Consider the following 19,649-nt stretch of genomic DNA (forward strand, 5'->3'; position numbering starts at 1 on the left):
GTTTTGGATTTTCTGACAGTTCTTCTGTTCAGTATATCCCAATGCTCCTGTACCTGGATGGCCTCCTGCTCTTAACAGGATCACCGGGGTACTTTACAGCCGGGTCAGGTTGACTGTGGCTTCTTCAGGGTGCAGAAGTTTAATCAATGGGGAAAAAGTCCTCCCTGCATCCCTCTCTGGGTATTCTTCACCTAGGAGCCCTGCTGGATTCTCAGAATCTGAGAATTCTTCTGGCGTAAGACGGCATCTCCACTCTTCCATTAGGAGTACATGGATGTCTGCGCAGTCGACATATGTCTTTGCACTCTGGGATGCATGGTCCACTATTCAGTGTCTGCCTTTGGAAGGGTGGAATGGGCTTAGTTCCATTCCAGGCCTTTCCATAATTGGCTTATCTCCAGATGGAACAAGTTTTTTTCTGTCTGATCACTGTTCAAATGATGCTGCTCTCCCCGGAGGCAAGTCTGTCCCTTTTCGGGTGACTATGACCATCTCGTCCAGGGTATTCTTTGCTAAGGACAGTGTCTGGTTCGCATCCATTTCAGTGCAATTGGATGTCTGTCGATTCCACCCTGTCAATTAACTTGTTGGAACTTTAGCCTGTCTTGGGCCTTCACTCTGGCATAGCCCTTGTTTCCCGGTGAACCTGAAAAAGTTCAGTCCGACAGGGTCAGAACAGTGGCTTCCTTTTTAGCAATACTGTTCGTTGGGTGGCAATGTCAGGTATGTCATACATTCGGACATTGTCTGAGGGTCTCCTCCCGACCATCTCGTTCATTTCAGGTGCTCTCCATTGGGAAGCGGGAGTCCTCAGCCGTTACGACGTGCATCCCGGGGACTAGTCTCTTCCCCAAGAGAGGTTTCATCTCCTGGTGAGCAGGGGGGGGCCCTCCTGAGGTGACCCTCATGGCCTTCTGACTCTATCACACTATGGTGTTACAGTCCAACTCTGGGGATTCTGAAGCAACCTTCAGTGACTCTTTGTCGGTGAAGGGGTTCTTCCACTTTGCGTACCTGTGTTCTCCAGTCTCCATTCTTCCTCGAGGGAAGTGTTTCAATCGAGACAGAGATGCTTTCCTGCTGGTGGCTCCTGATTGCCCCAGATGTCAGGGGTACTTGGTTTTTCGGAGTCTCTCCATCGATACTCCATTCCTGATGCTTCACTACCCAGACCTGTTGTCTCAGGGTCCTGGGGTTTGCCTTGGACCTGGGTCATTTGTCTTTGACTACGTCCCTACAGTGGTCTTACGGCTTCCATGGCTTTGTCATCGTTGGAATGATTGGAGCACATGGATCAGCTTTTGCTGGGACCTACCACAAACTGTGGCAGCCATAATTCTTATGGTATTATACCTATCGATACGATCCTCTGGTGTCCAGGATTTCCAGATATTCTGGCATTCCTTCCGGCTGGCTTGGGTTTCACCCTCGGCCTGGCCCTCCTGACAGTGCAGATCTCTACACTGTCAGTATGATTAGGTTATGGAATTGCTCCGCTCTGATATCCAGTTCATCCTTTGGAGTGTTTTCTGGATTATGCCTCCATTTGTCCTCCCTAGGGACTCCTTGGGAGTTAGTAGTGGTTCTTCGTTAACTCCGGGGAAAGTTAATGGAACCGCTGGTTGTGATAGCCATTACATGGTCTATTGCTTTGGCTTTCTCTCTTTCTATCAGGGAGTTTATATCAACCAGGTGAGTGTCGGAATTGGGAGCGTTCTCATGTGGCTCCCTCTTCTGGAGGGCATCTTGTCAGGGTGTGAGTTGCTCTCACCCTGTGTTTCTTCTTAGTGATTTTCAGGTTCCATATTATTCTGGAACTTATGGTGCGGCCATTCAGTCCCCAGTCCTCTCGGCTGGTGTGGCCTCATTGACTGTGGTCCAGCCTCTGTGGATTTATGTGATCCATTTAAGTTCCTGACGGAAATCGGACTCCTTATTGGTGGTCTGAGATTTCTGGTTTTAACAGGAAAGGATGGCCGGCCTATGGCCATATGTTGGCTGGACGGCCTCGTATGTCTTCTTCAGGGGCCTACCCATGGGTAGGCCTTTCTGTTGTTGCTGCTTGTTTTTTCTCGGGCCATGTAACCCTCGTGGGTGGCTCGCTGTGGCGCCTTGGCTGTTTTGCCTTGCTAGGTGGCAACGTGGTCTTCTGTCCACACCTTTTTAAGGTTCTAGGCATTGTTTTCCTTTGCCTCTCAGGATGCTTCCTTTTTGGCGGCGGATTCTCCTCTCAGCACAGGAGCATCTCCTCCCTTGGTTGAACTGCTTTGGGACATCCCCAAGGTCAACCCTGTGGACCCTGAAGTAGAAAACAAGAGATATGGTAAGAACTTACCTTTGTTATCTCTGTTTCTACGAAGTCCATAGGGTCCACAGGGCGCCCGCCCTGACGCACCTGGCTTCAAATGGGCTGTGTGACTGGTCACCGGTTTTCCGTCTCCCATTTCTGTGAGTATGGTTATCGAGTGTTCCAGTTTTCTCTCTTTTTTTCTCCTCCTCCGGCCTTTGGCTACTTACAAACTGAGGTGCCTCTGGCTGGGGGTGGGGTTATAGGGAGAGTGGACCCAAGTGCATCCTGGGAGCTAAAAGCTTTAACTGCGTGGTGCCCGGATTTGGTTCCCAACCTATACCCCAAGGTCAACCCTGTGGACTTTGTAGAAACAGAGATAACAAAGGTAAGTTCTTACCATATCTCTTGTTTTTTTTTATATTGTAAGTAATGGAGTAAAATATATCATGCCTGCCTTCATTTTCATGGGAATAAAATGATGTTTACAATCCAATAATTATTATGGCTAAACATGATTGTCATATGAATCCAGCTGCCTTCTCCTCCTTTCAGACAAGTTTATTAAAGTCCATTAACCAGATCACTACAGGGGGCCCTTCATAGCTCCCATACCGTTTACTCTCTTTGGCATTGGTATGCCCTGGTGTCATCTATGTACTATAATACCATTATCATATACACACGTGTAACTGATACCATCTACTGCAGCTTCGTAATCTTTCACATTTTACTTAAACATTTAATCATTTTTATCTTTTAGATCCATGTTAAGCGCGGGGACCATTTGAAAGGAGCGCGCATGCTGATACGTGTTGCTAATAATATAAGTAAATTCCCCTCCCGTAAGTATTGATAGAGCTGTGTGATTATGTGGGAATGATGCTTATGCTGAAGTCTGTTTTAGTTGTATCATGAGACAGAACTAGAGAACGTTCAGTATAACATGCAGAGAAGTCATTTTATCTGTCATGGGTAATTTTAAAAGGGGATTTGCACAATCCCCTTTGCCCTGAATACCCTATATTGGGGCCTCTGCTTCTGACCATATATGCACACTGAATCTATTAAACAGCTTTTCAAAAATAAAAAAGGAAAAACTGATGAGTATAAGCACTCCCCTAAAAACTTAGTGTTAAGAAAAAGCTGCTGCCAAAAAATGAAGACTGTGCAGATACTTCAACAAATGTGTCAAAAAGGGATAATCGGCTGCGCTTCTCAATAACAAATAAAAGATTTAGGGCCTGATTCAGAGCTGAACGCTCTGAATCAGGGCCCTCCTACCTTTTTTTGGAGCGTCCTCATGGACGCTCGCATAGCTGTGGGTTACCACCCACAGCTATAGCAAGCATCCATGATGATGGTCGCGATGGTCTTGACCATCGCGACCATCAGGCTTGCGACGAGACCCTGCGGTAGGGTCTCGCTGCCGCAAGCCCAGGAGTGATTTTGGCTCTATGAGAGCCAAAATCACTCCCACTGACATCACTAGTGATGTCAGTGGGGCCGACTTCAGACGGGAGGCGTTCCCATGGGAACGCCTCCGTCTGGCAGGCATGCCCACCAAAGGGGGCGTGCTGTCAATCAACATCGACAGCACGCCCACCAAAGGGGGCGTGCTGTCAATCAACATCGACAGCACGCCCCCTTTGGTGTGAGACCCGGAGCGATGGAGAGCCCGTCGCTCGCCGGGTCTCGCGCATGCGCATGATGGAGCTCCCTCTGTCATGCGCATGCGCAGTGGGGGAACATCGACCCGCTTGCGAGCGTGCTGCCGCTCACAAGCGGGTCTGAATGACCCCCTTAATTCATATAAAATGAATCCCAATATATATAAAATCATATAGACAATAAATCCCTTCAACAAATTAGAGGTGTAAGGAAATATTAATCTGCACACCCGTGTGCTGGTGCCGTATGGCAAATGCGCTCTCTTGTGGTATGCGATCGGCACGGGGAATGAAGCTGGTAAGTCACCACATATGGTTTCGGCAGGGTCTCGTATCAGAATATCACGGGTGTGCATATTAATATTTCCTTGCACCTCTACGGGATTCTTACCAAGACAGCCTATAGACGCTGCGACCCCATACTTCAAACGGGTGAGCTCACTCCTACTTATACAGACTACCTTTTCAAATATATGCCGGCATAAAGCTAAAATCCTCTAACTGCTGTTGAGGTATATTACATTGCCACAAGCACAGCTGCTTTGTATTGTCTATCCAAATAGACAAGAACTATCTATTTCTACTTCAGGGTCCATAGGGGGTCCACAGGGTTGACCTTGGGGTATAGCTGGATCTGGATCCACGGGCACCACGCAGTTAAAGCTTTGCTGCTCCCAGGATGCACTTGGGTCCGTCCTCCTCTATACCCCGCCCCGGCCACAGGCACCTCAGTTTTAGTTGGTGCCCGGCCGGAGTCGGGTCACCCTGTCGCAGTGGGGCTGCAGGAGCAGCCCCTAAGCTTTATTTTAAAATAATTTTTTTTTATTTGTTTTCTACTTTTTTACACTGTTAGAGAGGCAGCATCAGACTGTCCTTTAGGACGTCCACGCTGACGCTCCTTCTCCCCGCTGGCGCCGCGACGCCAGTACAGCTCTGGGGATCGCGGCGGGACCCCAGAGCCTGTACTAGCCGGGCTCTGGGGACTCCCTTGACTGCTGCCGGACGCGACGGGGATCAGGTAAGCCGCGGGTCGCCGCGTGCGGCGGCCCGCGGATACTTTCTATGCAGTCAGAAGCCTCCGGTCTCTGGGGACAGACCGGAGGCGCTAGCGGCGGCGGCGGGCTCCCCCTCACTTGAGGAATACCCCGCGTGTCCGCTAGACCACCAGGGTATCAGGCTGGTAGCGGGACCGGCAACCCGGGGGTTAATTGCTAGCCAGGGGAGGCAGCCTTCCCTGTCTAGCGGCTCCTCCCCTCAGCTCAGCGCGCCTTTCAACTAGGAGTCTGGCGTCGCTGAGCTGCTCTTATCTCTCGGCCACTCCTCCTCTGAGGTCTCCGGCGGCCATCTTTACTGGCACTTCGCAGACTCCCAGGCGGTATCAAGTGGACCGGTCCTCCTGTGTACCTCTCCCCTGCTAAAGGACAGTGTACACAGCGCTATAGCCCTCCCAGACACTGAATCTGGGCGGTTGATTGTAGCGGAAGGTGCAGTGAGTACTAACTTTTCTGCATTGTATGTGACTATTGCTAGTGCTGCCTGTCTGTGACTTATTCTCCTTGCTGTCAGCTTATAACTCTCCCTTTCCTTCTCCTACGGCCCGGCAGGTGTGTGGGGGAAGGGCGTTTTTCTGAGACCCTCACTTATATAAAACACGTATTTGTGGGGTCAGTCACATACTGTTGGGTGCTACACAGTACCATATCTGGGCTGTTGTGTCGCATACTGGTGAGTGCGCGGGTGTTAAAACCGTAATTCCTCTGGTGATACCTATTTCTTGTGATTTACGGTATCATGTCTGATGAGGAGACTGAGCGCTCTGTGGCTCCTGTGCTCTTTTCCTGCAGACGTTGTGCTGCTGGAGTTGATGGGGAGGATTTATCTCAGGATGGTCTGTGCGGGCGGTGCCAGCTGGTACCGGGCCCCTCCAACCCCCCTGTATCACAGGACCCTCCTTGGGCGATGTTTTCACAGGTGCTGGCGTCTATTGCGGACCGGTTATCGGTCCCATCAGCGGTCCCTTCTAGGGCGTTGCCGCAGCCCACCATCCCCCATTCCCCGGGGGTTCCACAAATGTTGCGGTCTACCCCCGGGGCCCAGACTGTGGGTCCTTACTCGGGACTGCCTGTGTATGTGCAGTCTTCCCCAGGGACGCGTCAGTCTGTAGTGCCTTTGCAGAGTTTTGCTCCGACGGCTCCTCCGCCTTGGGTGGATGTTCTATCCAGCTCCGTACAGAGTCTGGCGGCTTCATCCTCGGCGTTTCAGTCCATGTTGCAAGGTGATGTGCCACCAAGGGTGTCTAAACGTCCGGTTGTGAGTTCACTAGCTTCGCAGTTGTTGGACTCGGAAGTGTCCTCAGATGATGGAGAAATCCGTGAGGACTCTGATTCTGATGTCATGGGGCAGGAGGTGGAAGCTAAGTCCTCCATTAATGTTCCAGCCTTAGTTAGGGCGGTGCGGGCTATCCTACATGTTGAGGATGATGCGCCGGCTCCTAGGTCGAAGTTTCCTAATTTTAAAAAGGCCAAGGTGACTTCAACTGTGTTCCCCCTGTCTGATCAATTATCGGATCATATGGCGGTGGCCTGGCAATTACCTAGTAAGAGGTTCCATCCACAGAAGAGGTTGGCGGCGAACTATCCTTTTCCTGAAGCTCATTGCAGGAAATGGGAAACTCCGCCGGCGGTGGATTCCCACGTTACCCGCTTGATCAAAAGCGCAACGCTGCCATTGCCGTCTATCTCCTCTTTGAAGGATCCCACGGACAGGAAGGTGGAGACTTGTTTAAAGTCCATTTATTCTCTTTCCGGGGCGGTGGCTTGCCCGTCCATGGCTATCTCCTGGGTGGCTAAAGCCATTGAGGCATGGGCCAATGCCTTGGAGGATACCTTTCCTGATGAGGCTCCGGATATCCAGAGAGCGTTAGTGGGACAGATGCGGGATGCAGCTTCCTATATTGGGGAAGCGTCTTTGGATGCCAGCCTGCTCACTTCTAGGGTGTCGGCTGCAGCGGTGTCTGCTCGGCGCTCCCTGTGGCTGAGGTCCTGGAGGGCTGATGCAGATTCAAAAAAGGGTCTGGAGGCCTTGCCTTTTAATGGTGATTTACGATTTGGTCCGGATTTGGACAAAATAGTGGATACTTTGGCTAAGTCCAAGTCGGCTTTTCTCCCTTCGGCCTCTGCGCCGGCTAAAGTGAGGAGCTCTGCCTTTCGGTCCTTTCGGGTTCAGGGTATGGCCAAGGGCCAGTCCTTCCCGAGACATTCGGCGACCAAGGCCGCACCCAAGCCCAAGAAGCAGGCATGGAGTGCTCGGCGCCCTTCTTCCAAGCAGGAGGATAAGCCTGCTGCCTGATGGGACGGGCCTCTCTCTGGGGGACCCCAGAGTGGGAGGCCGACTTCTCCAATTCGCCCAGTGTTGGCACAATACCACCACGGATGCCTGGGTTCGAGAAGTAGTCTCTCAGGGGTACGCCCTGTCTTTTCGGTTCAGGTCGCCCCACCAGTTTTTCTGTACGAGTCCTTCTCTGGACAAGACCAAAGCTGGTCAGATTCAGGTAGCTATAGAATCCTTGCTACAAGCAGGGGTCATTGTTCCCGTTCCGCAGTCTCAGCGCGGGACGGGGTACTATTCTACTCTGTTTCTGGTACAGAAACCCAATGGTTCTCACCGCCCTATCCTGAATTTGAAGTCTCTGAACAGATACCTCAGAGTTCCCAGGTTCAGGATGGAAACGTTACGTTCCATCATTCTGGCGATGGAACCCGGGGATTATATGGTCTCCCTCGATATCCAGGAAGCCTATCTCCATGTGCCCATAGCACCGGCACATCAGCGGTATCTGAGGTTTGCTATCCTGAACCATCACTACCAATTTCGGGCGTTGCCTTTTGGCCTTTCCACGGCTCCGAGGGTGTTCACCAAGGTGATGGCGGTTATGGCTGCCCACCTTCGGGGTCAGGGTCTACGTCTGTTGCCGTACCTGGACGATCTTCTGCTGCTGGCGAGCTCCCCGGAGATGCTTCTTCGACATCTCCACCTGACCATTGCTTGTCTTCAAGCACACGGGTGGTTGATAAACTGGAAGAAGTCCTCCCTGATTCCATCACAGCGGATGGTTCATTTGGGAGCCCTGCTGGATTCTCGTCAGCAGCGGATTTTCCTGACTCCAGAGAAGGTCTCCTCCCTGCAGCTGCGGATACACAGTTGCCTGAGCAGTTGCCGCCTGTCGGTCCATTCAGCTATGAGAGTTCTGGGGTCCATGGTGTCGACTTTCGACATGGTGGAATTTGCCCAGTTCCATTCCCGGCCCCTGCAGGGGCTGATTCTATCGGAATGGAACGGGTTACCTCACCGGATCCGCTCTCAGATGCTGGTGTTGTCCCCGGAGGTTCGGCAGTCTTTGGCTTGGTGGCTTCATACGGCGCATCTGGTCGAGGGGCGCCCCTTTTGGATCCCGGACTGGGTCCTGCTCACGACGGATGCCAGTCTTCGGGGTTGGGGGGCAGTGACCGGCTCATTATCGCTTCAGGGTCGTTGGTCCGCGGAAGAAGCACTTCTCCCCATCAACATCCTGGAACTGCGGGCTGTGTACAGGGCCCTGCAGTCATCCGGCCCCGCTCTTCACGGAAGGGCGGTTCAGGTGCAGTCCGACAACGCCACCACGGTGGCGTACATCAACCACCAAGGGGGAACTCGCAGTCGGGCAGCAATGTCGGAGGTGTCTCGCATTCTTGCTTGGGCGGAGTGTCACGTTCCAGCGATCTCGGCAGTCTTCATTCCCGGAGTCCTCAATTGGGAGGCGGACTTCCTCAGCCGTCACGACGTGCATCCCGGGGAATGGTCGCTTCACCCAGAGGTGTTTCAGCTACTCGTGGACAGGTGGGGGCTGCCGGAGCTGGACTTGATGGCCTCCCGTCACAATCACAAGTTGCCCGTTTACGGGTCAAGGACAAGAGACGCAGGCGCCTGTCTGGTAGACGCTCTGTCGGTGAAATGGACGTTTCACCTGGCGTATCTGTTTCCTCCGATATCCTTACTTCCTCGGGTTCTGCGGAAATTCAAGCAGGAAGGCGGCACACTCGTGCTGGTGGCTCCGGCGTGGCCCAGACGTCCTTGGTACTCCGATCTGAGGTGCCTCTCCATCGACGCTCCGTACCTTCTTCCTCAGCGTCGGGACCTGTTGTCTCAAGGGCCCTGCCTTTACCCGGATCTGGGTCGGCTGTCTTTGATGGCGTGGCTCTTGAGACAGCCGTCTTGAGGTCTAGGGGTTTCTCCAGTTCGGTGATTGGTACCATGCTTAGGGCACGCAAGCCTGCTTCCGCGCGGATTTACCACAGGGTGTGGCGCACTTATTTTCAGTGGTGTGAATCCAGAAACTATTATCCGCAGGTGTTTCGGGTTTCCAGAATCTTGGAATTTCTTCAATCGGGTTTGGACCTCGGCTTACGCCTGGCCTCTCTGAAGGTTCATGTGTCTGCTTTGTCCGTGTGGTTTCAGCGACGGATTGCTACACTGCCAGACGTTCACACCTTTTTCCAAGGTGTTCTCAGGATCCAGCCTCCCTTCGTGCCTCCGGTGGCTCCGTGGGACTTGGCGGTGCTGCTGCGGGTCTTGCAGGGTCCTCCTTTTGAGCCGCTTGAGTCGGTGGAGCTCAAGTGGCTGACGTTTAAGACCATTTTTCTCCTGGCAATTGCTTCTGCCAGGAGGGTTTCAGAATTGGGGGCGCTTTCCTGTCGCCCTCCCTTTCTGATTTTTCACCAGGACAGAGCGGTGCTCCGCACGCGTCCTGAGTTTTTGCCCTAAGTGGTTTCAAAGTTCCACATTAATCAGGAACTTGTTGTGCCAGCTTTTCAGTCACCTGATCTTTCTGCTTGTGAGGCTTCCTTGGATGTGGTCCGGGCACTTAGAATCTATGTGGACCGGACTGCTTCGGTTAGGAAGTCGGATTCTTTGTTTGTCCTCTTCGGTTTTCACAAGAGGGGTTGGCCTGCCAACAAGCAAACGTTAGCCCGTTGGCTTCGTTCAGTTATTTGTGAGGCTTATGCGCAGGAGGGTTTACCTGTGCCAGCCTCCGTTAAGGCTCATTCCACTCGTTCTGTGGGTCCCTCTTGGGCTGCTAGACGTGGCGCCTCCGCTGTTCAGCTGTGTAAGGCGGCTACTTGGTCTTCAATTCAGACGTTTTTGAGGTTTTATGCGTTTGACACCTTCGCCTCTCAGGATGCATCCTTTGGGCGCCGGGTACTCCTTTCAGCACAGGAGCGTCCCCGCCCTTAGTTGAACTGCTTTGGGACATCCCCAAGGTCAACCCTGTGGACCCCCTATGGACCCTGAAGTAGAAAACAAGAGATATGGTAAGAACTTACCTTTGTTATCTCTGTTTCTACGAAGTCCATAGGGTCCACAGGGCGCCCGCCCTGACGCACCTGGCTTCAAATGGGCTGTGTGGCTGGTCACCGGTTTTCCGTCTCCCATTTCTGTGAGTATGGTTTCTTGTGTGTTCCTGTCTTCCTTCTCTCTGTTTAGTCTCCTCCTCCGGCCTTAGCTGCTTACCAACTGAGGTGCCTGTGGCCGGGGCGGGGTATAGAGGAGGACAGACCCAAGTGCATCCTGGGAGCAGCAAAGCTTTAACTGCGTGGTGCCCGTGGATCCAGATCCAGCTATACCCCAAGGTCAACCCTGTGGACCCTATGGACTTCGTAGAAACAGAGATAACAAAGGTAAGTTCTTACCATATCTCTTGTTATCAGTTCTGTTGGTTCTAATTAATTTAATTTTTTATTTCACTATAATTAACTTATTTAGGTACTATGATCAAGATTTATTTATTTCTTTATATTGACTGTATTGCATTGAATTGTATATTACTCATGTGTAAAATTCTCTATTTGTTGAAGGGATTTATTGTCTATATGATTTTATATATATTGGGATTATTTTTATATGAATTAAATCTTTTATTTGTTATTGAGAAGCGCAGCCGATTATCCTTTTTTAAAAAAATAAAAGAAACAAATCATAAACTATAATAAAATTCCAGGGATTACATATCCTGGTGTAAACCTGGCACATATACTACTGCTCTCTGCTGGTGTAGCCCAGGCACATATATACTACTGTTCTCTCCTGGTGTAACCCAGGCACATATACTACTGCTCTCTCCTGGTGTAACCCAGGCACATATATACTACTGTTCTCTCCTGGTGTAAACCTGGCACATATACTACTGCTCTCTCCTGGTGTAACCCAGGCACATATATACTACTGTTCTCTCCTGGTGTAACCCAGGCACATATACTACTGCTCTCTGCTGGTGTAACCCAGGCACATAATATACTACTGCTCTCTGCTGGTGTAACCCAGGCACATAATATACTACTGCTCTCTCCTGGTGTAACCCAGGCACATATACTACTGCTCTCTGCTGGTGTAACCCAGGCACATAATATACTACTGTTCTCTCCTGGTGTTACCCAGGCACATATACTACTGCTCTCTGCTGGTGTAACCCAGGCACATATACTACTGCTCTCTCCTGGTGTAACCCAGGCACATATATACTACTGCTCTCTCCTGGTGTAACCCAGGCACATATACTACTGCTCTCTCCTGGTGTAACCCAGGCACATATACTACTGCTCTCTCCTGGTGTAACCCAGGCACATATACTACTGTTCTCTCCTGGTGTAACCCAGGCACATATACTACTGTTCTCTGCTGGTGTAGCCCAGGCACATATATACTACTGCTCTCTCCTGGTGTAACCCAGGCACATATATACTACTGCTCTCTCCTGGTGTAACCCAGGCACATATACTACTGCTCTCTCCTGGTGTAACCCAGGCACATATACTACTGTTCTCTCCTGGTGTAACCCAGGCACATATACTACTGTTCTCTGCTGGTGTAGCCCAGGCACATATATACTACTGCTCTCTGCTGGTGTAACCCAGGCACATATATACTACTGCTCTCTCCTGGTGTAACCCAGGCACATATACTACTGCTCTCTGCTGGTGTAACCCAGGCACATAATATGTTACTGTTCTCCCCTGGTGTTACCCAGGCACATGCTGCTCTCTGCTGGTGTAACCCAGGAACATATACTATTGCTCTCTCCTGGTGTAAACCTGGCACATATACTACTGCTCTCTCCTGGTGTAAACCTGGCACATATACTACTGCTCTCTCCTGGTGTAACCCAGGCACATAATATACTACTGTTCTCCCCTAGTGTTACCCAGGCACATACTGCTCTCTGCTGGTGTAACCCAGGAACATATACTACTGCTCTCTCCTGGTGTAACCCAGGCACATCTACTACTGCTCTCTCCTGGTGTAATCCAGTCACATATACTACTGCTCTCTCCTGGTGTAATCCAGTCACATATACTACTGCTCTCTCCTGGTGTAATCCAGGCACATATACTACTGTTCTCTCCTGGTGTAATCCAGGCACATATACTACTGCTCTCTCCTGGTGTAACCCAGGCACATATATACTACTATACTACTGCTCTCTCCTGGTGTAACCCAGGCACATATACTACTGTTCTCTCCTGGTGTAACCCAGGCACATATACTACTGTTCTCTCCTGGTGTAACTCAGGCACATATACTACTGCTCTCTCCTGGTGTAACCCAGGCACCTATACTACTGCTCTCTCCTGGTGTAACCCAGGCACATATACTACTGCTCTCTCCTGGTGTAACCCAGGCACCTATACGACTGCTCTCTCCTGGTGTAACCCAGGCACATATACTACTGCTCTCTGTAACCCAGGCACATATACTACTGCTCTCTCCCGATGTAACCTATGCACCTACTATATACTACTGCTCTCTCCCGATGTAACCCAGGCACATATACTACTGTTCTCCCCTGGTGTTACCCAGGCCCATATACTACTGTTCTCTCCTGGTGTTACCCAGGCACATATACTACTGTTCTCCCCTGGTGTTACCCAGGCCCATATACTACTGTTCTCTCCTGGTGTTACCCAGGCCCATATACTACTGTTCTCTCCTGGTGTTACCCAGGCACATATACTACTGTTCTCTCCTGGTGTAATCCAGGTGCATATACTACTGTTCTCTCCTGGTGTAATCCAGGTGCATATACTACTGTTCCAACTCTACCTGAGCCACTATATGTATAACTTGTATCTCGGAGACAATTTACCTTGCACTGATTTCAAACCAGCCGACACCTCTTCTTAGACACAGCTTGTAGTAAAGTTCTGCTCTCTTACCTGAAATCAGACATATTTCCCTTAGATTACTCATTTGTGATTCATGTTCACACATTTCAACTAAATTATTCACCTCATTTATAGTTACTGCCCCAAACCAGCTCATGCCATACATCACATGCAGCTCCTCATCTATCAGCCATCTTCAGTCTCTCCTGCCATGTAAGGAGTTAGTCATGCAGCTGCTCCCCTATATGTACTATGAGTTACATCAGCAGCTGCTCCCCTATAGGTACTATGAGTTACATCTGCAGCTGCTCCCCTATAGGTACTATGAGTTACATCAGCAGCTGCTCCCCTATATGTACTATGAGTTACATCAGCAGCTGCTCCCCTATATGTACTATGAGTTACATCAGCAGCTTCTCACCTATATGTACTATGAGTTACATCAGCAGCTGCTCACCTATATGTACTATGAGTTACATCAGCAGCTGCTCCCCTATATGTACTATGAGTTACATCAGCAGCAGCTCCCCTATATGTACTATGAGTTACATCAGCAGCTTCTCACCTATATGTACTATGAGTTACATCAGCAGCTGCTCACCTATATGTACTATGAGTTACATCAGCAGCTGCTCCCCTATATGTACTATGAGTTACATCAGCAGCTTCTCACCTATATGTACTATGAGTTACATCAGCAGCTGCTCCCCTATATGTACTATGAGTTACATCAGCAGCAGCTCCCCTATATGTACTATGAGTTACATTAGCAGCTGCTCCCCTATATGTACTATGAGTTACATCAGCAGCTGCTCCCCTATATGTACTATGAGTTACATCAGCAGCTTCTCACCTATATGTACTATGAGTTACATCAGCAGCTTCTCACCTATATGTACTATGAGTTACATCAGCAGCTGCTCACCTATATGTACTATGAGTTACATCAGCAGCTGCTCCCCTATATGTACTATGAGTTACATCAGCAGCAGCTCCCCTATATGTACTATGAGTTACATTAGCAGCTGCTCCCCTATATGTACTATGAGTTACATCAGCAGCTGCTCCCCTATATGTACTATGAGTTACATCAGCAGCTTCTCACCTATATGTACTATGAGTTACATCAGCAGCTTCTCACCTATATGTACTATGAGTTACATCAGCAGCTGCTCACCTATATGTACTATGAGTTACATCAGCAGCTGCTCCCCTATATGTACTATGAGTTACATCAGCAGCTGCTCACCTGTATGTACTATGAGATACATCAGCAGCTGCTCATCTGTATGTACTATGAGTTACATTAGCCGCTGCTCACCTATATGTACTATGAGTTACATCAGCAGCTGCTCCCCTATAGGTACTATGAGTTACATCAGCAGCTGCTCCCCTATAGGTACTATGAGTTACATCAGCAGCTGCTCCCCTATAGGTACTATGAGTTACATCTGCAGCTGCTCCCCTATAGGTACTATGAGTTACATCAGCAGCTGCTCCCCTATAGGTACTATGAGTTACATCTGCAGCTGCTCCCCTATAGGTACTATGAGTTACATCAGCAGCTGCTCCCCTATAGGTACTATGAGTTACATCTGCAGCTGCTCCCCTATAGGTACTATGAGTTACATCAGCAGCTGCTCCCCTATAGGTACTATGAGTTACATCAGCAGCTGCTCCCCTATAGGTGTACTATGAGTTACATCAGCCGCTGCTCCCCTATATGTACTGTGAGATACATTAGCAGCTGCTCCCCTGTATGTACTATGAGTTACATTAGCAGCTGCTCATCTGTATGTACTATGAGTTATGTTTGCAGCAGTGATAAAGCTTCTTAAGGCAGATTCTTATTTGATGTTTGGGTCCTTTGACCTGAAAACGAATCTCCTTAGCTACTCCTTGCTCTTACAGACATAGTCCCGATCCTGACCTCAACCGTTATTGAGTGTCACAGAGCCGCGCTGAAGAACTCTGCGTTTAGTTTTGCAGCCATGCTGATGAGGCCCGAGTATCGCAACAAAATAGATGGGAAGTATAAGAAGAAGATAGAGGCCATGGTCAGGTGAGTAGCCGCTGACAGCCACAATGTCAGCTCTGCCTTAATAAGAGTATTTTGTATAACTGTGTCTTGCGTTTTCGGATAGACGACCCGACACCTCTGAGGTGGAGGAAGAAACTACTCCTTGTCCATTCTGTGACTTCAAGCTCCCGGAGTGTGAACTTCTCTGCCCTGGCTGCAAGAATAACCTGCCATACTGTATAGCTACGGTAAGCAGAGCTGTAATGCATTTACCATCTATACATTAGGTGCTGACATCAAGATTATCGTCTTTCTCAGAGTTCTGGGAATGACGTATTGGGGTAAAATTCCGCTTTGTAGGAGGGTTTAGATGCAAGAGTGATACAGTTATCCAGTCATGGGATCGTTTTATTTCTCCATCTGCAGGACAGGGACAAACATGGGAGACAGGGCAGTGGGCGGGGACACACATGGGAGACAGGACAGTGGGCGGGGACACACATGGGAGGCAGGACAGTGGGCGGGGACACACATGGGAGGCAGGGCAGTGGGCGGGGACACACATGGGAGGCAGGGCAGTGGGCGGGGACACGAGAGGCAGGGCAGTGGGCGGGAACACGCAAAAGAGGCAGGGCTGTGGGCAGGGACACGCATAAGAGGCAGGGCAGTGGGCAGGAACACGCATAAGAGGCAGGGCAGTGGGCAGGAACACGCATAAGAGGCAGGGCAGTGGGCAGGAACACGCATAAGAGGCAGGGCAGTGGGCTGGAACACGCATAAGAGGCAGGTACACGTATAAGAGGCAGGGCTGTGGGCAAGAACACTCATAAGAGGCAGGTACACGCATAAGAGGCAGGGCAGTGGACAGGAACACACAAGAGGCAGGGCAGTGGGCAGGAACACGCATAAGAGACAGGGCAGTGGGCAGGAACACGCTTAAGAGGCAGGGCAGTGGGCAGGGACACGCCTAAGAGGCAGGGCAGTGGGCAGGGACACGCATAAGAGGCAGGGCAGTGGGCAGGGACACGCTTAAGAGGCAGGGCAGTGGGCAGGAACACGCCTAAGAGGCAGGGCAGTGGGCAGGAACACGCCTAAGAGGCAGGGCAGTGGGCAGGGACACGCATAAGAGGCAGGGCAGTGGGCAGGAACACGTATAAGAGACAGGGCAGTGGGCAGGAACACGCATAAGAGGCAGGGCAGTGGGCAGGAACACGCTTAAGAGACAGGGCAGTGGGTAGGGACACGCATAAGAGGCAGGGCAGTGGGCAGGGACACGCATAAGAGGCAGGGCAGGGACACGCATAAGAGGCAGGGCAGGGACACGCATAAGAGGCAGGGCAGTGGGCAGGGACACGCATAAGAGGTAGGGCAGTGGGCAGGGACACGCATAAGAGGCAGGGCAGTAGGCAGGAACACATAAGAGGCAGGGCTGTGGGCAGGAACACGCATAAGAGGCAGGTACACGTATAAGAGGCAGGGCAGTGGACAGGAACACGCATAAGAGGCAGGGCAGTGGGCAGGAACACGCATAAGAGGCAGGGCAGTGGGCAGGAACACGTATAAGAGGCAGGGCTGTGGGCAGGAACACACATAAGAGGCAGGGCAGTAGGCAGGAACACGCATAAGAGGCAGGGCAGTGGGCAGGAACACGCATAAGAGGCAGGGCAGTGGGCAGGAACACGTATAAGAGGCAGGGCTGTGGGCAGGTACACGTATAAGAGGCAGGGCAGTGGACAGGAACACGCATAAGAGGCAGGGCAGTGGGCAGGAACACGTATAAGAGGCAGGGCTGTGGGCAGGAACACGCATAAGAGGCAGGTACACGTATAAGAGGCAGGGCAGTGGGCAGGAACACGTATAAGAGGCAGGGCTGTGGGCAGGAACACTCATAAGAGGCAGGTACACGTATAAGAGGCAGGGCAGTGGACAGGAACACGCATAAGAGGCATGGCTGTGGGCAGGAACACGCATAAGAAGCAGAGCAGTGGGCAGGAACACGCATAAGAAGCAGAGCAGTGGGCAGGAACACGCATAAGAAGCAGGGCAGTGGGCAAGAACACGCATAAGAAGCAGGGCAGTGGGCAGGAACACACATAAGAAGCAGGGCAGTGGGCAGGAACACGCATAAGAAGCAGGGCAGTGGGCAGGAACACGCATAAGAAGCAGGGCAGTGGGCAGGAACACGCATAAGAGGTAGGGCAGTGAGCAGGAACACGCATAAGAGGCAGGGCAGTGGGCAGGAACACACATAAGAAGCAGGGCAGTGGGCAGGAACACGCATAAGAGGCAGGGCAGTGAGCAGGAACACACATAAGAGGCAGGGCTGTGGGCAGGAACATGCATAAGAGGCAGGTACATGTATAAGAGGCAGGGCGGGGGACAGCAAGGTAAGCAGCGGGGTCCCGCGGTGGGTCCCCGCTGTTACATGGTCCAGAGTCCCCAGGCAGGGGGCTCCCTGGGGACTGGCTGCAGCGTGGAGCCTGGTATATAACCTGCGCTTCCACTACCCCCCTGGGACAGCGGACCGCAGCAGAGCGGTAGCGCTGCGGCGTCCTGGGGGTTAAAAGCATGCCAGGGGAGCGCGCCTTCCCTGTCTCACAGCCGGCGCCTCCCCCGCTGCACACAGCCCTCTCTGCAACACGCCGACTGGCCCTGTGGCAGCGCTCCTCCCCCAGGCCAGCCTCCTCTCTGCTCCTCGGCGGCCATCTTCTAGAACGCATGGTGAACGCTGCTGGAAGTCTGGACGGAGGCATCGTGGTCTGGGTCCCCCCGCATACCTCTCCTCCGCTGTGGTCAGGTCTGTGTATGCAGCGCTGTGTCCTACCAGACTCTGTGTCTGTGTAGTTGATTTATCAGCGCTGGTTAGTGCAGGAATTGAGTTTCTTTGCATTGTATGTGACTGTGCTAGCGCTGCTGCCTGTACTTTTCTTTTCTGACTGTCAGCCTTATTACTGTCCCTGTTCTTTCTGCTAAAGCCCTTGCGGTGCAGTGCTGCAGGGTGGTCTCTCGCCTTTTTAAAACAATTGGTGAGAGGGGTCACATACTTTCTACCATCATGTCTGAAAGTGACATTCCTCTCCGGCTACAGTGTACTACGTGTAAAGTACCTTTAGCGGAGGGGGAGGGTAGCGCGGAGGGCCTCTGTCGGCAGTGTTTGTCAATGGCGCGGCCTATTATGGTTACAGCACCGGTACAGGAGCCGCCCTGGGCTTGTTTCGCTCAGGCGCTTACAGCCTTAGTGGGCCAGTTAGCTCCGCAGCCCGCGTTTACGCAGATGGGTTTGTCCCAGCAATCAGTGGTGTCGTCACCCATGCAGGGTTTCCCAAGACAATTGATGGTACCCCGCAGTCTTCCTATTTCCCCTCTCCCGGTTTCTCAGGAGCCGGCGTGGGTTAACTCCCTGACGAGTTCTGTACAGCACTTGTCGGATGTGTTGCAGGGGGAGGCTGTGATGCGGCCACATAAACGGCCGGTGGCGTCTCTGTCGGCTTCTTATGAGGATGACGAAGGGACGTCTGATGATGGGGAGATTCTGGATCCTTACGATCAGGAACCTCTCCATACTAAGGACGCAGACGCTAGGTCCAAGGTGTATATTCCTGGACTTATTCGGCAGGTCCGCACAGCCTTGGTGATTGAGGACGAAGTTCCCCCAGCGGCTAAATCCAAGTATGCCTTTTTTAAGGATGTGAAAGGTGACGCCACAGTCTTTCCTCTTTCGGGTCAGTTGGTGGACCATTTAGAGGAGGCGTGGAAACAGCCTGGCAAGCGATACCAGCCGCAGAGGTGCCTGGCGGTGGCTTATCTGTTCGCGGATAATTATTTTGCTAAGTGGGAATCCCCTCCACAGGTGGATTCTCATGTGACACGTCTTGTCCGTAGTGCCACATTACCAATGCCATCCATGTCCTCCCTTAAGGATGCTACGGACCGCAAGGTGGAGATCTGCCTGAAGTCCGCTTATTCCCTTGCGGGGGGGGGGGAGCGCGGCCGGCTATGGCCATTTGCTGGGTTACCAGAGCTATGGAGCGCTGGGCGGATTCGTTGGAGGCGTCCTTCAATTCCGGCTGAACAGGCGGAGTTGATTGGTAATCTCCGTGATTCGGCCACTTATATCAACGAGGCGGCCTTAGACATTAGTACCCTGGTGTCTCGAATTTCTTCAGCAGCGGTGGCTGCTCGTCGCACCTTGTGGTTGCGATCCTGGAAGGCGGACGCTGATTCCAAAAAGGGTTTGGAGGCATTGCCCTTTAACGGAGAAGTTCTCTTCGGTCCGGATCTGGACAAGATTGTAGCCACGCTGGCGGCAGCCAAATCGGCATGTCTCCCGTCGGTCGCTGTTCCTTCTGGTTCAGGACCATCGTCCTTTCGGTCTTATAGGGCCCAGGGCAGGCCCAAACCACAGTCTTTTCCCAGACAGGCTGGTCCCAAGAAATCGGCCAAGCCCCGGAAGCAGGCATGGAGTACCAGACGTCCGG

At 51.6% G+C, this 19,649-nt stretch overlaps 1 protein-coding gene across 1 annotated transcript in view; it reads left to right on the forward strand.

Annotated features, from left to right (window-relative positions):
- WDR19 (WD repeat domain 19) overlaps window positions 1-19,649 on the forward strand; it is a 120,404-nt gene that overhangs the window by 86,601 nt on the left and 14,154 nt on the right. Inside the window, exons 32-34 of the mRNA XM_088482982.1 lie at window positions 3,051-3,132; window positions 15,063-15,213; window positions 15,296-15,419. Coding sequence (XP_088339108.1) covers window positions 3,051-3,132; window positions 15,063-15,213; window positions 15,296-15,419 — 357 coding nt within the window. The remainder of the gene's footprint in view (window positions 1-3,050; window positions 3,133-15,062; window positions 15,214-15,295; window positions 15,420-19,649) is intronic.

Source organism: Taudactylus pleione, unplaced genomic scaffold, assembly GCF_031769625.1.
Source record: "Taudactylus pleione unplaced genomic scaffold, aTauple2 ptg000302l, whole genome shotgun sequence".
Taxonomy (NCBI): Eukaryota; Metazoa; Chordata; class Amphibia; order Anura; family Myobatrachidae; genus Taudactylus; species Taudactylus pleione.